At 42.4% G+C, this 18,784-nt stretch overlaps 1 protein-coding gene across 2 annotated transcripts in view; it reads right to left on the bottom strand.

Annotated features, from left to right (window-relative positions):
• Positions 1 to 18,418, bottom strand: part of Tmem62 (transmembrane protein 62) — a 32,498-nt gene extending 14,080 nt beyond the window's left edge. The window contains exons 1-10 of one of the 2 annotated variants that reach the window (XM_005364321.2): positions 17,888 to 18,418; positions 17,557 to 17,668; positions 16,380 to 16,517; positions 14,572 to 14,617; positions 12,485 to 12,626; positions 10,341 to 10,465; positions 10,084 to 10,206; positions 7,792 to 7,947; positions 5,131 to 5,290; positions 1,577 to 1,690 (exon numbers count right to left, since the gene is read on the bottom strand). In XM_005364321.2, the coding sequence (XP_005364378.1) occupies positions 1,577 to 1,690; positions 5,131 to 5,290; positions 7,792 to 7,947; positions 10,084 to 10,206; positions 10,341 to 10,465; positions 12,485 to 12,626; positions 14,572 to 14,617; positions 16,380 to 16,517; positions 17,557 to 17,668; positions 17,888 to 18,067 (1,296 nt within the window). In that variant the 5' untranslated portion in view covers positions 18,068 to 18,418. Of the gene's footprint in view, positions 1 to 1,576; positions 1,691 to 5,130; positions 5,291 to 7,791; positions 7,948 to 10,083; positions 10,207 to 10,340; positions 10,466 to 12,484; positions 12,627 to 14,571; positions 14,618 to 16,379; positions 16,518 to 17,556; positions 17,669 to 17,887 lie in introns of those variants that run through there. The other variant, XM_026787831.1, reaches the window with a different exon arrangement.
• Positions 18,419 to 18,784: the final 366 nt, after the last annotated feature.

The following is an 18,784-nucleotide window of genomic DNA, read 5'->3' as shown; positions in this document are numbered from 1 at the left end:
TTCTCTGTAGCTTTGGAGCCTGTCCTGGAACTAGCTCGTGTAGACCAGGCTAGCCTCAAACTCACAGAGATCTGCCTGTCTCTGCCTCCCGAGTGCTAGGATTAAAGGCGTGCGCCACCACTGCCCGGCTGAAACTCTGTCTTGAAAAAACAAAAGAAAGAAAGAAAATCTCCCAAATAAAATTTAAGATTAGTTGGGGCGGTGGAGACAGTGGGCCCCATATGCCTTTGGTCCCAGCACTAGGGAGACAAAGGCAGATAGATCTCTGAATTCAAAGTGATGATGTACAAAGTGAGTTCCAGGACAGCCAAGGCTACACAGAGAAACCCTATCTCGAAAAAACAAAAAGAATATAAAACAAAAACTTTAAATTAATGAAGAAACCACCATCCAAAAATTGTAATGATGAAATGAAATACCCATTATTCGTTTTTTTCAAAAAGCATAATTATGCATGTAATAAAAGCAAATTGAAAAAAAGCAAATTATTTAAATATTATGCATGTAAGTGTATACCCTAAGCTATTTCGGGGAAGTAAAATTAAGGAAGGTTTCAATTATCCTCAACAGTTTACTCTGTAGCCAGGCGGTGGTGGTGCATGCCTTTAATCCCAGCACTAGGGAGGCAGAGACAGGTGGATCTCTGTAAATTCTAGGCCAGCCTGGTCTACAAGAGCTAGTTCCAGGACAGGAACCAAAAGCTACGGAGAAACCCTGTCTCGAAAAAAAAAAAAAACAAAACCCAGTTTACTCTGTATTATTGTGTATGTGTGTGTTGTGTTAATGTTCATGACAAGGAAGATTTCATGGACTGTGAAATAATAGTCAGCCACAGTGATGTGCACTTGTATAATCCATGTACTCAGGAAGCTGAGGCAGGAGGATTGCTTAATCTCAAATATCCAAGGCTACCCTGAAAAACACAGTAATACTTTGCCTCAAAAATCAATAAAGAATAAATATGCACACACATACACACAAACTAATATAAGAAAATAACCACAAGAAGTTCTTGAGGGCTAAAGAAATGTCTCAGCAGTTAAGAGCACTCACTGGCTGTTCTTCCACAGGATCCAGGTTTGATTCCCAGCATTACAACCATCCAAAATGCCAGTTCCAGAGGATCTGATGCCCTCTTCTGACCTCCAAGGAAACCAGGCATGCATTTGGTACACACAAACATACATGTAGACAAAATACTCATACACATAAAAAAATAGGTAAATCTTTATCAAAAGAAAGAAAAGAAAAGAAACGCCTGGCTTGGTGAGATCTTGGTGAGATGCCTCAGCAGTACAGTCACTTCCCAACAAGCTTGATGACCTGAATTCAGTCCTTGGGATGGTCCATGTGGTGGAAGGAGAGAACCAACTCCAGCGGGCTGTCCTTTGACCTCCACACACATGCCATGGTACATACATCCCTATCATATACACACAAAACAGTGTATTCTTATAGATAAACAGTAAACTTTGTTTTATAAGGTTTAAAACTGTATTATTTAGAACCTTGCATTTACCATTTCCAGTGAAAACAAACACTCACACACAAGTAACATTTTATTGACTTTACTTACCACAATGTAGTGGTCAGTGAGGAGAATATATGATGCCAAAGGATCAAATTTGAGATGCGTATTCTCTTTAGCAGAAAATATGTGGTGAACACTCTTACTTCTTCCAGCAGAATCCTAGTTACAAACACAGCCAAGAAGCAACTTACAGGCATACAGTATGTGCAGGTTCTGGTTATACATCTATTTACAGTTTCTCAACAACAAAGGTTTCCTGGGCTTGAGGACCACTTTGTCTTCACACTAAACCTGAAGGCTGAATCTGAAGGAGGTGGGGTTGAGGGGCTGCACTGAGGAGAAGCAGTGGTGGAGCTCAGACAGAAATGAGAAGAGCAGGAGGGTGGCGCACACCTTTAATCCCAGAACTTGGGAAGCAGAAGCAGGTAGATCTCTGAGTTTGAGGCCAGCCTGGTCTACATAGTAAATTCTAGTCAGAACCTATTTAGTGAGAGCCTGTGTTAAAAAAGAAGGAGGAAAAGAAAAGAAAGAGGGGGAGAAAGAGAATAATGGCTCAGTTAGTAAAATGCTTGCTGCTGAAGCAATCCCCAAATGCAATCCCCGGAATCCATGCAAAAAGCCAGAAATGGGCCATAGAGATGACATAATCAGGAAGAATAGGGTTTGGACACTACCACACATAACAAGCTTGGTGTCCTGCAAATGCCTTTTAACACCAGCTCTGAGGAAAATGACACACCTTCTTCTAGCTTCTGTAAATATACAGGTACACATACAGACATATAAACAAATACATATATCTGTTACCCCAGTCCTAGGGGGAGGAGGAAGAGAGATTGAGTCCCAGAATTCACTGGCTGGCCAGTTTAATCATATCAGTTCAGTGAGAGACCCTGCCTCCAAAGATAAAGTAGAGGTTGGGGAAGTGGACTTCAGTGATTGAAGTTCTTGTACACAAGTATGAAGACAAGAGTTCAGATACAGGGCTAGAGAGGTGGCTCAGAGGTTAAGAGCACTGGCTGCTCTTTTGTAATGAGATCTGGTGCCCTCTTCTGGCCTGCAGGGATACATGCAGGCAGAACACTAAATAAATAAATAAATAAATGAATGAATGAATGAATGAATGAATGAATGAATGAATAAATAAATAATAAGAGTTCCGATACCAAAAACTCATATAAATTAAGTGGGTATGGTGGCCTGCCTGCTTCTAACTCCAAACTCAGAAGTTTTAAGTGGGATCCTCAAGCTGGCTAGCGAGACCAGTGTTGTGGACTATTCCTTTACACTGTGTGAACATATGTCACTGTGATTGGTTTAATAGCTAGGCAGTATTTTCATGGCAGAGCGAATGCTGAGAAGATGAAGGTGGAGTCAAGAAGAGACGCCAGGAGACACAAAGCAAGCAGCATGGGCAGTTCAGAGTAAAGGTAACAGAGACACATATAAGAATATAGATTAAAAGATATGGGTTAATTTAAGTTATAAGAGCTAGTTAGAAACAAATCTAAGCTATCAGCTAAGCTCTCATAATTAATAATAAGTCTCCACATAATGATTTGGGAGCTGGCAGGCAAGACAGAAAAAACAGCCTACAGACCAGCCATATCTGCATGCTCTGGCTTTGATTACGAGACCCTGCCTCACTGAATAATATGGAATATTGCATGATATTTTGATTGTGTTCTGACAAAGCTTGCTTGTAGTCAGAGGGCAGAGCTAGCCACTGGTTGACCATAGAGGTTTGGAGAACTGTAGACAGACAAGACAGGCTGAGGGGGATCTCAGTCCTTTGGACTGTAGAATCAAAAATGCAGGAAGCAACTGGTGGCTGCTCCCAGTGCTCTGATCTTTCAGGTTCTTACCCCAATATTTGACCCCCAATTTTTTTAATTGATAAAGATTAATTAGATTAACGCTTCAATGGAAGAGCTTATAAGGATGATTCCCAGCATCAACCAAGGGCCTTCACATGCATGCACACCTATATGCATGTGTTCCTGAAACCATATCCACAGACATGCATAAACACACATACATACTGCATACACACATACAGATCATATATATGTGTGTGTGTGTGTGTGTGTGTGTGTGTGTGTGTGTATATAAATGGGAGAGAATTTACAAAATGAGATGAAAAGGACAATAAAGCAGAGGTGGGGAGAGGGTCTACATGGTAAAAGAAATGGAAGATATTGCCAGGTGGTGGTATTATACACCTTTAATCCCAGCAGTCAGGACAGGGGCAGGTGGTTGAGTTTGAGGCCAGCCTGATCTACAGAGAAAGTTCCAGGATAGCCAGGGCTAATTGTTATGTAAGCCTTGTTTGGATTCTGATTTGAATCAACCAAATGCATATGTGTGTACACATATGTGCACACATACACACACGCACACAAACAAACATGTATGCACACGTGTTCATACAACCATACCTATCTAATGTGATGTATTTAAATTGGACAGAACTTTACCATTAATGAGTGGAAGAAACAAGCTACCTGTTTAATAATCAATCAGTAGATTGAATTCTTTTGAGATAGCATCTCACTGTAGGAGCCAGCCATGATAAACTTAATAGAAACAGACCACCCAAAGAAAGTTCTTTACCCAACCATTATCACCTGCCAGTGTAAGACCTAGCCAAGATAAGTTTAAAGGAGGCCTGAGTCTCAGTAGTTTACCCTGAGGCAATACCTGGCTGCAGGAAGAACCACAAACTGAGATTACCCGAGCACCACCCAAGAACAGAAAGTCCAAAAGAAATGCCTAACGTTCCAACCCTTGTAGATAGGATCACCTGCCAGCACACACTTACCAGGACACCCCTAGACAAATGTCAGCCAATCAGGGGTCCTGAACCTTAGAAGTCCCTCACCCCCACTTTTACTACTATAAAAACCCAACTCTAATTGACCTTGGGGCTCTCTGATTATTCCAATACATTGGACATACAGAGAGACTGAGTTTGCAAACTTGTATAAAATAAAGGCTCATTGCTTTTGCATACGACATTCAGACTCTTTGTTGGTTTCTGGGGGACTTTGCGGATCTGGGCATAACACTCACCATATTACCTGGGCTGATCTCAAACTCATGGTCCTCTTCCCTCAGTCTCCTGAGTAGTTAGGATTATATATGTGCCACCTAACTAGGCTTTAGCAGATTAATTTTTTAAAGTCATGCATGTAAGATTGAAAACAGATATCCATGATTGCCTAGGGATAAAGGCAGATCACAAAGGACAAGGAAACTCGGGGCCAATGAGATGGCTCAATGGGTAAAGGCGCTTGCCACCAAGCCTAAGCCTGAGGTAAATTCCCATGACTGTATGATGTATTTAAAGGAGAACAGCCCCCAGCCCCCACACTCTCCTCTAGCCTCCACACTTGCCTGTGGTTCTCCCTGCCCGGACACAGAAGATAAATACATAAAATGTAACTTCCAAAAGAACATGCTAAATATCCTGTGTTCAAACTTTATTTACTGCTTATCAAATTTGTTTACTACTGACTGACTAGCAATAAAACCCAAATCAGAGTTCACTGTGGCAAGAGCCCATGCAATAACAGAACAAACTAAAAACGACAATTTACCTGGACGGATACTTCTATGGTGTGTGTCCCATTACTGTACTTTTTAGGGTTCCACTTCAGTATGAAGATAGGACCAGACACGTGAGCAGCCTGGCCTACATTAGCTCCATCAATCTTAACAGCGACTGAAGTGATGGGGGATGAGGAAAAGGCCAGCACTCTGGAATGAGAGAGCATGTAGAAAAGGTGCATGATTTCAGTACAGGACATTGTTCTTAGAGAACAACACTACTGTAACCTGAGGACACAGAGTGCAGGTAGGGCCACACTGTACAACTGCAAAGACCTTGTACAACTTGGCAATGAACTGCTAAGAAATTAGCTGAGCAGAGGTGGTGCACGGAAGGCAGAGGCAGGTGGATCTCTGTGAGTTCCAGGCCAGCCTGGTCTACAAGAGCTAGTTCCAGGACAGACTCCATAGCTACAGAGAAACCCTGTCTCAAAAAACAAGACCAAAAAAAAAAAAAAAAAAAAAAGAAATTGAGACTATTGTTTTTTTTCTTTCTTTTGTAGTGTTAAGGACATGCTAGGCAAGTGTTCTACCCCAGAAACTATTATTTTTCAGAAAGCAAACCAGTTTCTTCTGAGAAATCTACCTAGAACAGACTAAAAATCCTTTCTGAAGAAATTCCTGAATTCCTGGTTTTACTCTTAGGAAGAGAATGCCTATTAATCCTATGTCAAGCCTATAATTCATTCATTTGGTTCCTGATGTACTAACCAGAAAACGCAAGTTATAACCAGAGCTTTTCGGATAACACCTAGTGCCGATATCCAGATGCCATTAAAAATACGATTGAGTAGTTAAATCGGGGTGTGCTTTCTGTGCAAAGAGAAGACAGGACTTTGCTTAGTCTGTGCCTTACGGTGAGAATGATATGAGAACCTGTTTCTCTGGAGACTGCTTGTGAAGGAACTCTCAGAGGTGCTAACAGTAGCCCTTTAGAAACGGGCAAGCATACGTCTCCTCCATGACGCTGCTCTCCCAGAGCTGTGACGCTGCACTGCTTGTCTGTCTGCTTCAGTCTCTCAGATGCTGTCACCATACCTGGCTTGGATTACTTTTCAAAATAAAATTTAAAAAAAATTTTTAAAAGTGATCTTACGTTTGAAAGACGTTTTCCAAAAATAATGTCTCATTAGAATTCTTTTAACAAACATTACCAAAGTCATACATAAACTATATTTTGAATTTCATCAGGATTATACAACCTATTCTTTTGGCAGGTTATTTAGCAAAACAGGGGGGGGGTGGAGGAACCCTGATGTATAATACAAATGTCTAAAAGTAGAATATGTGGGGCTGAGGCATAGTTTTGTGGCAGAGCAGCTGCCTCATTGGAATACTGAAATGCCCCAAAGTAGCTCTGTCCTTTTTCAGTTAGCTCCCTCCTGTGCTTCACCCCACACACACCCAGCTCCCCAACCCCCACCAAGCACATCCCACTGAGCAGACTAATCCCAGGCAGCCACAGTGTTGTTTTAATAAAGGGAACTGAAGCCTTTGCAACATTTGACCCCCTGCTTGCCTCTGCTAGGGTACAATTGTGGTTTTGACTTATAAACCCTACTCTCCTAGAATTCTTCATAGCAGAAGCCTGTCCTCGGTCTCAGGCTTAAAGAAAGGGCTCTCATTTGTCCTTACATTTGTGGTGGACTGCAACTTTCTGCTGTGGATTATAACATATAAGGCCTTAATTTGATCCCCAGCCCTGCAAATAATTAATAAAAATGAATAAATAAGTATAGATTATAAGGTAATATGTTATGGTTGTAGCAATGTAAACACGTGAATAGAAAGACTGGAATAAAATATACAAAAAATAATTGAAAGACCCGAATAAATCCAGACCCCTCTAGCAGAAAGAATAGAGCCAAAAAAATCTAGCAGGAAAAATAGAACCAAAAAATCTAGCAGGGAGAGAAGAACCAAAAATCTAGGTTAGCCGGTTCAGTGACTCTGTTCCAGGAACTAGCTGACCATAAAGTTAGATTATAATCTTGAGAAACAGGGAGTTGCCCCATTGTAATGATCATTGGTATTTTCGGAATTTTCCAGTGACGCCCTCCCTACCCCCTTTGGGTAGTGATTTCTTCCCCTAAATACCCCTTCTCCCTGCTACTTGGGTCCAACTCTACCCCTGCGTGGGAAATGAGTTTGGGGCCCCAGTGCACTGGTTCCTGTCCTGTCAATAAACTTTGTATGATTGCAGCAAGGACGGTCTCTCGTGAGTTTCTGGGGAGTCATGTTATCCCAAGACTTGAGTGAGAGTCTCCCCACTCCAGGGGTCTTTCATAATGATTGGCTTAAGAGTTTCTGGATGATTTTAAAAGATTTTATCATCTTTTTTAAAAATTACATTTTAGGGGATTAGAAATAGTGGTAGAACATATGCCTGATATGCATGAGGCCCCAGCTCAAGTCCCAACTCCCAAATTATTTATTTATATATGTATGTATGTATATGTAATATATATACATACACATATATATGTATATATATATTGAATGGGATGAAACAGTGAACACAGTTTACATGTGTAGCTGTTAAAAAAAACAGAAGTGGGACATCCCCTAGCTTTTACATGGGAATAGAATCACAATGACTTATTCTTCACCCATCTCAAGGTGAAAGTAAATTCTGAAACACTGAAACATACCTGATGTGTGTTGAATGGAAGAGCCTTTCTAGTGGTTCGTGTTTGGCACAACTATAGAGGAGTGATTTAGGGTTGGTGATAAGAACCACGGGCCACTTGTCAAAGGTTACGTCTGCAAAGCTAAAGAGGTCATGATCAAAGGCAAAGATCCGGTACCTGGAGGCCAGAGGAGAGTAAGGGAATTTAGTTACTTCTCATTCTGAGCTTGAGTGGGCTAAGGATGTAGTGGTGGAGTGCTTGCCTAGCGTACAGGGAACTCTGGAGTCCAAACCCACGTGTGACACGCAGGAGGTAGAGGCAGGAGGATCAGACGTTTGTGGTCATCCTGGGCTAGCTAGTGAGCCACAAGGCTAGCCTGGGCTACAGGAGACCCTGTCTCAAAAAGAGAGGGAGAGACTTGAGGATAAACACAGAACAAATGTAGAAACCACTGGTGCAGGGTGGGGTTGCTCCAGGCTCTTCCCTCTTTCCTGCAGCTTTGTCTTTCCCACCTGCAGGTCAGCAGGACTCTCACTGAGCTAATGACTCTAAAGTGTCCCAGAACAAGGCCTGCAGTCTTTGATTTTAAAGCTTTTTAACTCGGTTCACTTTATTCTAGACAGCACTATTACACTATTGTTTTGAACCTGGGGTTCAAACATCATAAGCCCAAGATCAGGTATTCTTCATTCCACCAACAATGCTATATCAAGTATGAACTCTCATTTAGTTGAGGAATTTAAATTGCTATGACAGCAATAACCAGAAGGTCAGGCACAAAATTCAAGGGAAAAAAAATCTAGTTCCAGTGCACCTGAGAGTTTGGTCCACAGACCAGCCCACACCGATAACGTTTTTAATGGTGAGATTTGGACACCGTTAAACTCTTTCTTTTTTTTTTTTTTTTTTGGTTTTTCAAGACAGGGTTTCTCTGTGGCTTTGGAGCCTGTCCTGGAACTAGCTCTGTAGACCAGGCTGGTCTCGAACTCACAGAGATCCGCCTGCCTCTGCCTCCCAAGTGCTGGGATTAAAGGCATGCGCCACCATCGCCCGTCTAAACTCTTTCACAATTCTTATGAACACTGGAGTTTAAAACTACATAGTAACCCAAATGTGGTGGCTCCTATCTGTAGACCCAATCCTTGAAAGGATTAGTCAAGAGGATGGTGAAGCCAGCCTAGGCTAAAGAGTAAGTTTTAGGCTAGCCTGAACCATGCTTTCAAAAAAAAAAGATAGAAAAAGAAAAAAAAAACACACATAGTTGTGTATGTCTTGGTCCCGGCACTCAGGAAGCACAAGTATTTCTACATTGGCCTAGTATACATACACAGCCAGTATCAGGCCAGTTAGGGGCTATGTGCCTCAAAAGGAATAAAAGAAAGAGACAACCCTACATTCTAATAGACACGTCTTAAAGTTTACATGGCATAATGATGGTAAACATCAGTGCTTTAGGGGCTGGAGAGATGGCTCAGTGGTTAAGTGCACTTGCTACTCTTGCAGAAGTCCTGGGTTCAGTTCCCAGCACCCACATGGTGGTTCACAACCATCCATAACTCCAGTTCCAGGAGATCTGTTCCCCTTCTGACCTCTGTAGGCACCATGCATGTACATGGTGTACATACACACATGCAGGCAAAACACTCACATAAAATAAAATGAATATTTCTAATAAAAAATAAAGTAATTAATTAAAAAAATCACTGTTGTAACAAGGTTTTACATAATGGAATTACATAATAGATTGCTAGAGACACATTAACCGACAGCTTGACAAGACCTGGAGTCACCTGAGATGGGTTTCTGGGCATCTGGGGGGGAATATTTTGATTTTGTTAAATAAAGAGGGAAGAACTCCCACTCCCACCCCATTGTGGGTGCCATTTCCTGACTGGTTCAGGGATGACGTAAGTGAAGGGAGCTGAGCATTCTGCTCTCTTCCTGACTGTGGACACTATGTAATCAGCTGCTTCAGACTCCTACTGCCTTGATTTCCTCAGCAGGGTGGACTGTCACTTTGAGCCAGAATCAACTTTCTCCCCTAAGTAGCTTCATCAGAGTGTTATCACAGCAATAAGCAAAGAAATTGAGACGTGTGTGAATTTATTAGCCTGGTGGTGGCACACGCCTTTAATTCTAGCACTCAGGAGGCAGAGGCAGAAGGATTAAGGGTTAGCCTGGGCTACATATTCTTCAAAATAACAAACCAAAACAACAGAATTATCATAAGTTTTTCCTGGGATAACCCATCAAATAAAGTGTCACTGTTTTAGCAAATGTGTGTAAACTTCATTTGCAGGGAGGCTTCCTTACCTTCTACTGTCTTTCCAGTCTCCCACCTCAAGTTCCAAAGTGCCCGTAAAGTGACGAGTGTGTAAAACAGGCATCAGTCCACCAAGAGTGTGGAGGTGCCCACACAAATAAGCTGTGGCCGAACTAAACAACGAAAAATAAACAGAATGAATGAACAAAGACAACCTGCTTGCCAAATCAGTAAGAAAGTCTCTTCAGAAAAGCAAGTGGATTCAGCAATTGGAAATGACCAGTTTAGGTTCTAGAACCTGCCTTACCTCATTACTGTCCGGATCCCCGGGGACGGAGAAAGGATAGTAGATGTTGTAAAGTGTCCAAACCAAATTGTCTGGTTGCTCTGACTACTTTTCTTGGAGAACGATATGAGTTCCTCCATCTGTTTCTGAAATGGGAGAAAAATCCAATGCCAGACAGGTCAAACATTTCTCCTAAAGTTTATAACAATAATCACATTGTTTGTGTGGCCCAATTCTAGTAGGTCAGGACCTGAATAGATCTCTATCAGTTTGAACCGTGTTCATTCACATTATACTCCATTCTGAGATGACTGCAGTGAGCAGAGCAAGCACCATCTGCATTTGATGCATATGAAACTGAAGAATAAGTTAGTCACTGTTTGCAGGGTTAGGAGTGTGGCTCAGGGGTAGAGCTTTTTCCTAGCAGCAAGCACGAGGTCCTGGGTTCAATCCCCAGTGTCAGGAATGGGGGAGAATAATTATCCCCTTAATGAGACAACTAATCTTTTTAGTTTTGTGTACTGCTATATCACAATTTCTAAAAGAAACACTAAGCCAAAAGTCTAAAACATACACATGTTATATGTCCACCGACAAACTTAAATGTTTTAATGTCTCTATTCAATATAGTCAAATACTAGAAACTCCAACAAAATAAAATACCCACATAATGGAATACTCAGCAGTAAAAAGGGAAGAGCTTTGGATGGCCACAACCACAGACACACATCTCAGAAGCATCACACTGAGAATTAGAAGCCAAACCCAAGAATGCATACTGTAGGATCACATTTACCTAAAAATTTAGAATAAATAAAACCATGCTGATAGAAAATCAATCACTTGAACCATCAGAATAAAGACAGATTCTACAAGAAAACTTTCTAGGGTGGTAGACAGGTCCTAAATCTTGACTGAGAGAAAGTTAAAACAGCATATACATTTGTAAATTCTTCAAACACTTAAAATTAGTATATTTTATTGTATCTAAAACACCTCATGACACTGATTTCAAAACATAATTTGCACATACAGAATATGTACTTATCTATAACATGCATACAGTAATGAATTTCTGGGCCTTACCCTTTCTAATTTGGTAAAATTGGGGTAAGACTAGGGAGCTGGAGAGATGGCTCAGTGGTTAAGAGCACTGGTTGCTCTTGAAGGGGACCTGAGTTCAGTTCCTAGCACCCACATGGTGGACCACAACCATTTGTAACTCCTGTTCTAGAAGATCTCGTGCCCACTTCTGATTCCCATGGGCACTGCATGCACACGGTATACAGACATATATGTAGGCAAAACACTCATACAAATAAGACAAAATAAAAAAATCTAAATTAACAGAAGACCAGGGATTCTGCATTAGGTAACACCACAATTGATTTTTATGTACTTGATCTGTGCATTGTATATTTAAAACTCTATTCTAAGAAAAAATACTAGTTCACCAGCTCACTAAAGGTACTTGGTGATTAGGAAACAAAATGTAACTGTATCCTGTATTCTTTACTTCTAGAACCTTCACATAACTCTGAACCTCTTTCAGCTCTTTCAGTGCCTGACGAACTCTGCACTTGCTGCAGTTTTCTGAACTGGTCACATGCTCTGATACTAGATGACACACCCAGGAACTTACTTGATCTTAGCTCCTTTTACTCTTCTAAGCAGGTGCATGTGTCTCATGTAAGAGCATGTGCTCATCAAATAAGGAACTGGCATTTGTTGTGCTAAGACATAGGAAGAGCTTCTCAGATTCTCAGGTTCTTAGCCTTGCCAAAATGTTTAAGTTGTTCTCTTATTAGAAAAAAATATAGACTACTAAATAATATTGGCAACGATATAACATATAATATACTAAGCTATAGGCCTTGTAGCTTGCTGAATATAGCCTATACTTAGTACATATTCAAAAAACACTTGATAGATAAATATAAAAAGTGAGGTGCTCCCTTCCCAACTTTCGGGTAAGAATAGAGACAGCAGTAACAATTCTGAAGCAGCTAGTAGCTTCCAGACATATCTGTAACTGCAGTAAATTTTTTCTGGAACATATCTAGATAAGAACATGTTTACTTCAGGTAACTAAACGGTCCAAATATATTCAAGAAAAAATAAAAACGGGTAAGCTAAAAAGGGAAGTGAATTTTTTCAACTCATACCTCATCTAAAATTCCAAAGAAATTATAGGGTCTCTTAGGCCCTGGCCTTTGGGTGGCATCCACAGAGATGAAAGAATAGTTGCCAAAGGGAGTACTGTGCACATAATGGAAAGAGCCGTCCTTCCGCACAGCAGAATATTTCCTAAAAGATACAGACAGAAAGGCTTTAGTGCAATGATAGAAAGAGTGGGCTTCATGTTAGAATAGTAATAAAAGCGTGTCAAGAAAAGACTTCTAGTCAAGATAATACAATCTCTGGTCTGGACAGAGACCTAACATTCCAATTGGACTAGGCCAATCACCTGACCAAGGGATCACCCCTAGGATGGCAGAATCACTTTAAGCCATGCTAAAGAAATATGACTTTTTTTTTTCATTAATTAATTTACTGGGTTTTGGTGGTTTTTTTTCTTTATTCTCTTCTTCCTCTCCTCCTCCTCCTCCTTCCTCCTCCTCTCCTTCTCCTTCTCCTTCTCCTTCTCCTTCTCCTTCTCCTTCTCCTTCTCCTTCTTCTTCTTCTTTTTGTGTGTGTGAATGTGTGGAGACTGAGTCTCACTGTGTAGCCCTAGCTGTCCTGGAACTCACTATGTAGATCAGGTTGGCCTCAAACTCAAAGAAATCTGCCTGCCTCTACCTCTTGAGAGCTGGGATTAAAGGTGTGTGCCATCGTGCCCAGCTTGCACAAGGCCGTGGGGTCAATATCCACTACAACAAACACCTAGAGAAAAACGAGGGACTCTTTATTAAAAGTCTAACCTGGCAGCTATTCTGCACACCCATGTTTAAAAAGCAATGGAACAGACCTGCAGCCACAACCCATCTCTTAACATTTCACTTCACTCCCTTTTCAAGGCCTTCGCTGTGTCCACCCTGTGATGAGCTCTACCTTTCCTGACTTCCTGTAATGATTCGCACGTGAAGCAAGGCAGCATTTCACCAGCCATTCCTTCACACTCTTTTCTAATGCTGTCCTGACACATCTTCCCTCCTTTTAGTATTACCAGAACATAAGTTCCTTGGAGGCAGGGGCCTTGATAGCTCTTCTATCCCTGAGACCACACAGCTAGTGAAGAGCTCTTGAAGAACACCTAGTGCTCGATTAAATGACAAAGCACAATAAATCTCCTCAATAGCCGGAACTGAAAGTGAAATTGTGACCAAAAGAAGTATCCCAGCACACTGAAACGTAGGGACTGCTTCTAACACAGAGGTTCCCAGGTAAAATCACACTCATGACATATGAAGAAAATGTAATGCTGATATTAATCACAGGAAAGGATAAAGCAGTCATGGGTGACCGCTGCTGGTCTTTCTGGCCACTCCAGAGGTTGACAGTATCTCAGTTTTCTGAAATCCCACTGACCTCAGCAGTCCACCTATTAACACTCCTCCAAAGGACTTCTACTTTGTCCCAGTTGTAACCAAAGAAATTAAAGGAAGCTGGGTGTGGCGGCTCACACCCCTAATCCCAGCATTTCTGAGGTGAAGGCTGGAAGAGGTGGAGGTGAGTTCCAAGCCAGCCTGATCTACTTAGTAAGAAACAAAAAAAGAAACAGAGAGAAAGAGAGAGAAAGGAAAAGAGAGAGCCAAGCGTGGTAGCTCATGCCTATACTTTTAGCATGAGAGGCTGAGGCTGGAAGGAGAATTAGAAGTTCAGACCAACCTGGGGAACATAGCGAGATCTAAAAAGAATCAAAGCAGAGAAAAATATTTTTAAAAACGGACTGATTGTAACACTCATGCAGATATGTGCTCGTGTGCACGCATGCGCATGTACACACACATACATGATAGCTCATTTTCTAAATTATCAAAAATTCTTTAAGCAGAAATTTCATCTTTTAAAAATGATTTCATTTGCTGGGCAGTGGTAGTGCAAGCCTTTAATCCCAGCACGCAGGAGGCAGAAGCAGGCAGATTTCTGTGAGTTCAAGGCCAGCCTGATCTACAGAGTGAGTTCCAGGAGAGGCAACAAAACTACAGAGAAAGCCTGTCTTGGAAACAAAGATTCCACTCATTCATTGACTTGACTGACCCTCCTTCTGACAGATCCTACTTAGTAGTCTGCACTGTGCTCCTTCAGGTACCTGTAATAATTCGTGATGCTCTCCAGGCTTGGAATGTTATATGCATCTAAAAAAAAAAACAAACATTCACCTATGCAAAATAGAAAAATACAAACATGTCAATGACATAAGAACACAGCACTTTCTGTAACCCTTTAAATAGCAGAGTGTCACTCAAGTGGACATTTTAAGAACAGTAACTTCACCAAACTCAGATTACCTGGAAGCTTTTAAGGCACCTAATATACTAAAGAAATAGTAAGTATTTTGTAATTTTGTTTAGAACAAGTCAGTTTCAAAATTCTAAGTCTCCACTGCTGTTGCTGCTTGTCTGGAACTAGCTCATGTTGGTCTCAAACTCTCATTCATCCGACTTCAGCCTTCCTTATGCTGGGATGACAGGCACGTGCTACTCTACCCATCTTGTTGTTCTGTTTTCATCATGGGGTTACAGAGGCAGAAAGAAATGAATTCTAGGCATTCCTAACAAGTGCTTCTAACAGAGTGTCTGTCTAGTCCAGGCTGGTCCGGAACTCCCCATTCTAGAGAGAATGACCTGGAATCCTTGTGAGGCTCTTACCTCTACCTCAGGAATGTTGCCACACCCAGTACACGGTTCGGGGGGGATCAAAGCAAGTGCCTCACACATACAAGGCAAACACTACCAACTAGTTGAGCTAGCTTCTCAATCTCAGGTCTATGGATTTTGACAAATACACAGTGGTCTATCCAAGACCACAATCAAACTATAAAGCAGTCTAATCATACCCCGAATTTTCTTAATGCCTTTAAAGTCAGTTTCCCCTTCTACCCCTACCTCTGGCAACTACAATCTGTCATCTGCCTATAGTTTTATCTTCTAGATGTCATATAAATGGAATCATACAGTACGAAGATGTAGATTTAGCTTCTTTTCACTTAACAAAATGTAGGGTTTTTTAAAAACACAATTTTTTGAGTTTTTTTTTTTTCAAGACAAGGTTTTTCTGTAGCTTTGGAGCCTATCCTGGAACTAGCTCTTGTAGATCAGGCTGGTCTCGAACTCATAGAGATCTACCACCTGCCTCTGCCTTCTGAGTGCTGGGATTAAAGGTGTGCGCCACCACCATCCAGCATAAGCCATAATTTCTGAAGAACTCTTTCTCCTTTGTAAAGAGGAAAACATCATACTAACTTTCACATTTTTTGGATTCTCTTTTTGGTTTTTCAAGGCAGGATTTCTCCGTGGCTTTGGAGCTTGTCCTAGAACTTGCTCTGTAGCTCAAGCTGGCCTCAGACTTACAGAGATACACTTACCTTTGCCTCTGGATTTCCTTTTTTTGTTTCCTTTCTTTCTTTTGTCTTTTTATCTTTTGAGACAAGATCTTGCTATGGAGCCTGACCGACCTACAATTTGCTATATAAACTATGCTGGCCTCAAACTCATAGAGTTCTACTTGCCTCTGAAGTTTTAATATCATATGTTACAGCTGTGTAGAAGAGATGTGGTCTTTAGCTGGGTGGTGGTGGCGCCTTTAACCCCAGCCCTTGGGAGGCAGAGACAGATGGATCTCTGTGGGTTCGAGGCCAGCCTGTTCTACAGAGTAAGTTCCAGGACAGGATAAAGCTCTAGAGAAATCTTGTCTCAAAAAACAAAACAGAATAACAACAACAACAAACCCAAAAACAAACAAAAAAAATGTGGCCTTCATTATATCTAACTTTATGTTATTAGTTCCCATTTTATAACTTTATAATCTAAACTAGTAAAATCTGTTTCTGAAGGGTGTGTGTGTGTGTGTGTGTGTGTGTGTGTGTGTGTGCAATTTTATTTGGCTCTTGGCTTTTACCATGATTTCCTTTGATATCCAGCCACTTGGTTTTTTCCAAGACTCTGGTCTTCTTCAGGATTCTCTGGTAAGTTTGCCATTCTACCTCATGTTGTCTGGATCCCAAGTGTTCCTTTGTTTTGGCATCTGTCAGGTCTCCTGTGGGTTTACACAGAATTGAACTGCAATGTAAAATAAACTCCGGGGGGGGGGGTTCAGACAAACACACACCTGAAGGAATACAAATTCTTCAGCTACTCAGCACACATACATAAAATCAGTTATGAGTCCACATATGCCCAAAGTGAGCCATTTAAACCAACATGATTGTCTCAGCAAGGGCTCTGTTATCATAAGTTAACAAGTGTTTATGTGGTTATTATGATATTAGAAATGATTTATTAAAAAGCCAAAATTTCTTTGAAAGCAAACAGAACACCTGAAGCAGGGCTTACTGAGGACTGATACCTCATCTTAACAGTGGACGTGTTTCAGTAGAGTGACAACTGAACCATCCAATAAAAAAACACAAATACACCTTGGACCTTTTTCTCTGCCCCAAACTTTGGGAGCACTTGTGCATAGACTGGAAGAGTATAGGACATGCAGTTAGAAAACTACCAAGGGATGAAGTAACTTGAATCCTTAAAGTAACTGAAAACATAAGGTTTTCTCTTTGTACAGAAAACGTTAAGTCAACAAAGGAGAACTTTTGATTCCTGGTTAAAGGGCTTTTCCTAATTCTCAAATTCAGTGGGACATCAGCTAGTACATCATCACCATCAACACACACTCAACACACATACACACACACTCAACAGGCACATACACGACACACACACTCAACACGCACATACACGACACACACACTCAACACACACGCGCGCGATACATATATCGCAGACAACACCTAGTCATAAACACATCACACACCTTATACCTACTGCTTTGAGAAAACCTTGAGATAGCAAAGCATTAGCCTGAATCCTGACTCTAGTATCAACTGGTAAAGGCGATTACAAAGTCCCCTTGCCAGTAGCTCAAAGGGCTTCCTGTAAGCTGCGTCCACAGAGTTCCTGTTCCTAACATCCTCAAGCCAACAGTTGCTGCCCATTCTACCATCAAGAACTACAGTACATCACCACCACAGCACAGCACAGCATAGCACAGCACAGCACAACACAGGAATCCCCCCTACCAGTGGCCAGGACAAGAGCTGGTTGAATGATGTCAATGGTTTCCGAACAGAACTTCTCTAAGTCCAATGCTCTGCCGGGATCTTGAAACCTGCTCAGGTGAATGTCGGATATCTGTCAAAAGCAGGCATTGGACAGAGACACACAATCTGAGTCAGGAATGATAGGGGTGGCCCAGCAGCTCTCGGGCGCGGAAAGGGAAAGAAAAAGATGCGCCACGGAACCCCGGGGAAGGAACGTGTGGGGCTCTGACCCAGCAGTCGGCACGCGACCGAGGCCCCTGCTGGGCTGGGCTTTCGCCCCCGCGCCGTCCCTTGCCTCCCGCCGCGTCACCTGCAGACCCCAGAAGACGTTGTGGGCTCCGGATCCCGGGGCGGGGTGCGGCCTCTGGGCGTCTCGGGGCTTCGGCAACGGCGAGGGGGGTCCGGCCATGCCGTAGTGCTCCAACAGCAGGGCTGCCAGCGCCGCCGCCGCTAGCCCCGCCACCACCCGGAGGGCCAGCACTCCCGCCATCGCGGCTCGGCCCCGGTGCGCTCCGGCCGCACTTCCGGCCTCTAAGGCCGCCTACCGGCCGCCGCCACCTCCACGGCTGGTCGTCGCCTCAGCCCCGGCCTCCGCGGCCCCGCCGCCCGGCTCCCCGGCGTTTGCCAAAGTAGTGAGGACCAGGAAGAGCCAAGCGAGGGGGTGGCCGGGAGGCAGCGCGTCACCTGGCTCCTCCGGGGCCAGGCATCCCTGACCTCCGTGGTGCGGCCTCGGCACCTGTAAAGCGAAGTTAATGATACCTTCCGTGCGTGCAGCATGCTTGTGAGAATCAAAGTGTGTATGAGGACGCCTCTTAAAATACAAAAGCGACCGGAGGCTCACTCTGGCCCCTTCTGAAATAACATAACCCCCACAGGATTTCATGTCTTGTGAAAATTATCTTTTTCCTTATCCTGCTTTTATGTGTACTCATTTATATGATATTGTAGCACTGTGGTACGCCTGACAATATTTCCTATAGACCGAGGGCAGGATAATTAGATTCTGGTTCCGGCCTTAATTTATCTAACCTACTCTATTATGTATTGGTATTCAGAAAAAAAATATTTTTTAATTCTTTTTTAGTGCGCTTTTTTAAAAAAAAAAAAAAAAGTGTAGCCGGGCGGTGGTGGCGCACGCCTTTAATCCCAGCACTTGGGAGGCAGAGGCAGGCGGATCTCTGTGAGTTCGAGACCAGCCTGGTCTACA

Source organism: Microtus ochrogaster, assembly GCF_000317375.1.
Source record: "Microtus ochrogaster isolate Prairie Vole_2 chromosome 14 unlocalized genomic scaffold, MicOch1.0 chr14_random_1, whole genome shotgun sequence".
Classification (NCBI taxonomy): Eukaryota; Metazoa; Chordata; class Mammalia; order Rodentia; family Cricetidae; genus Microtus; species Microtus ochrogaster.
Note: the sequence above shows the minus strand (reverse complement) of the source record. Positions and strands in the feature narration are given on the sequence as shown.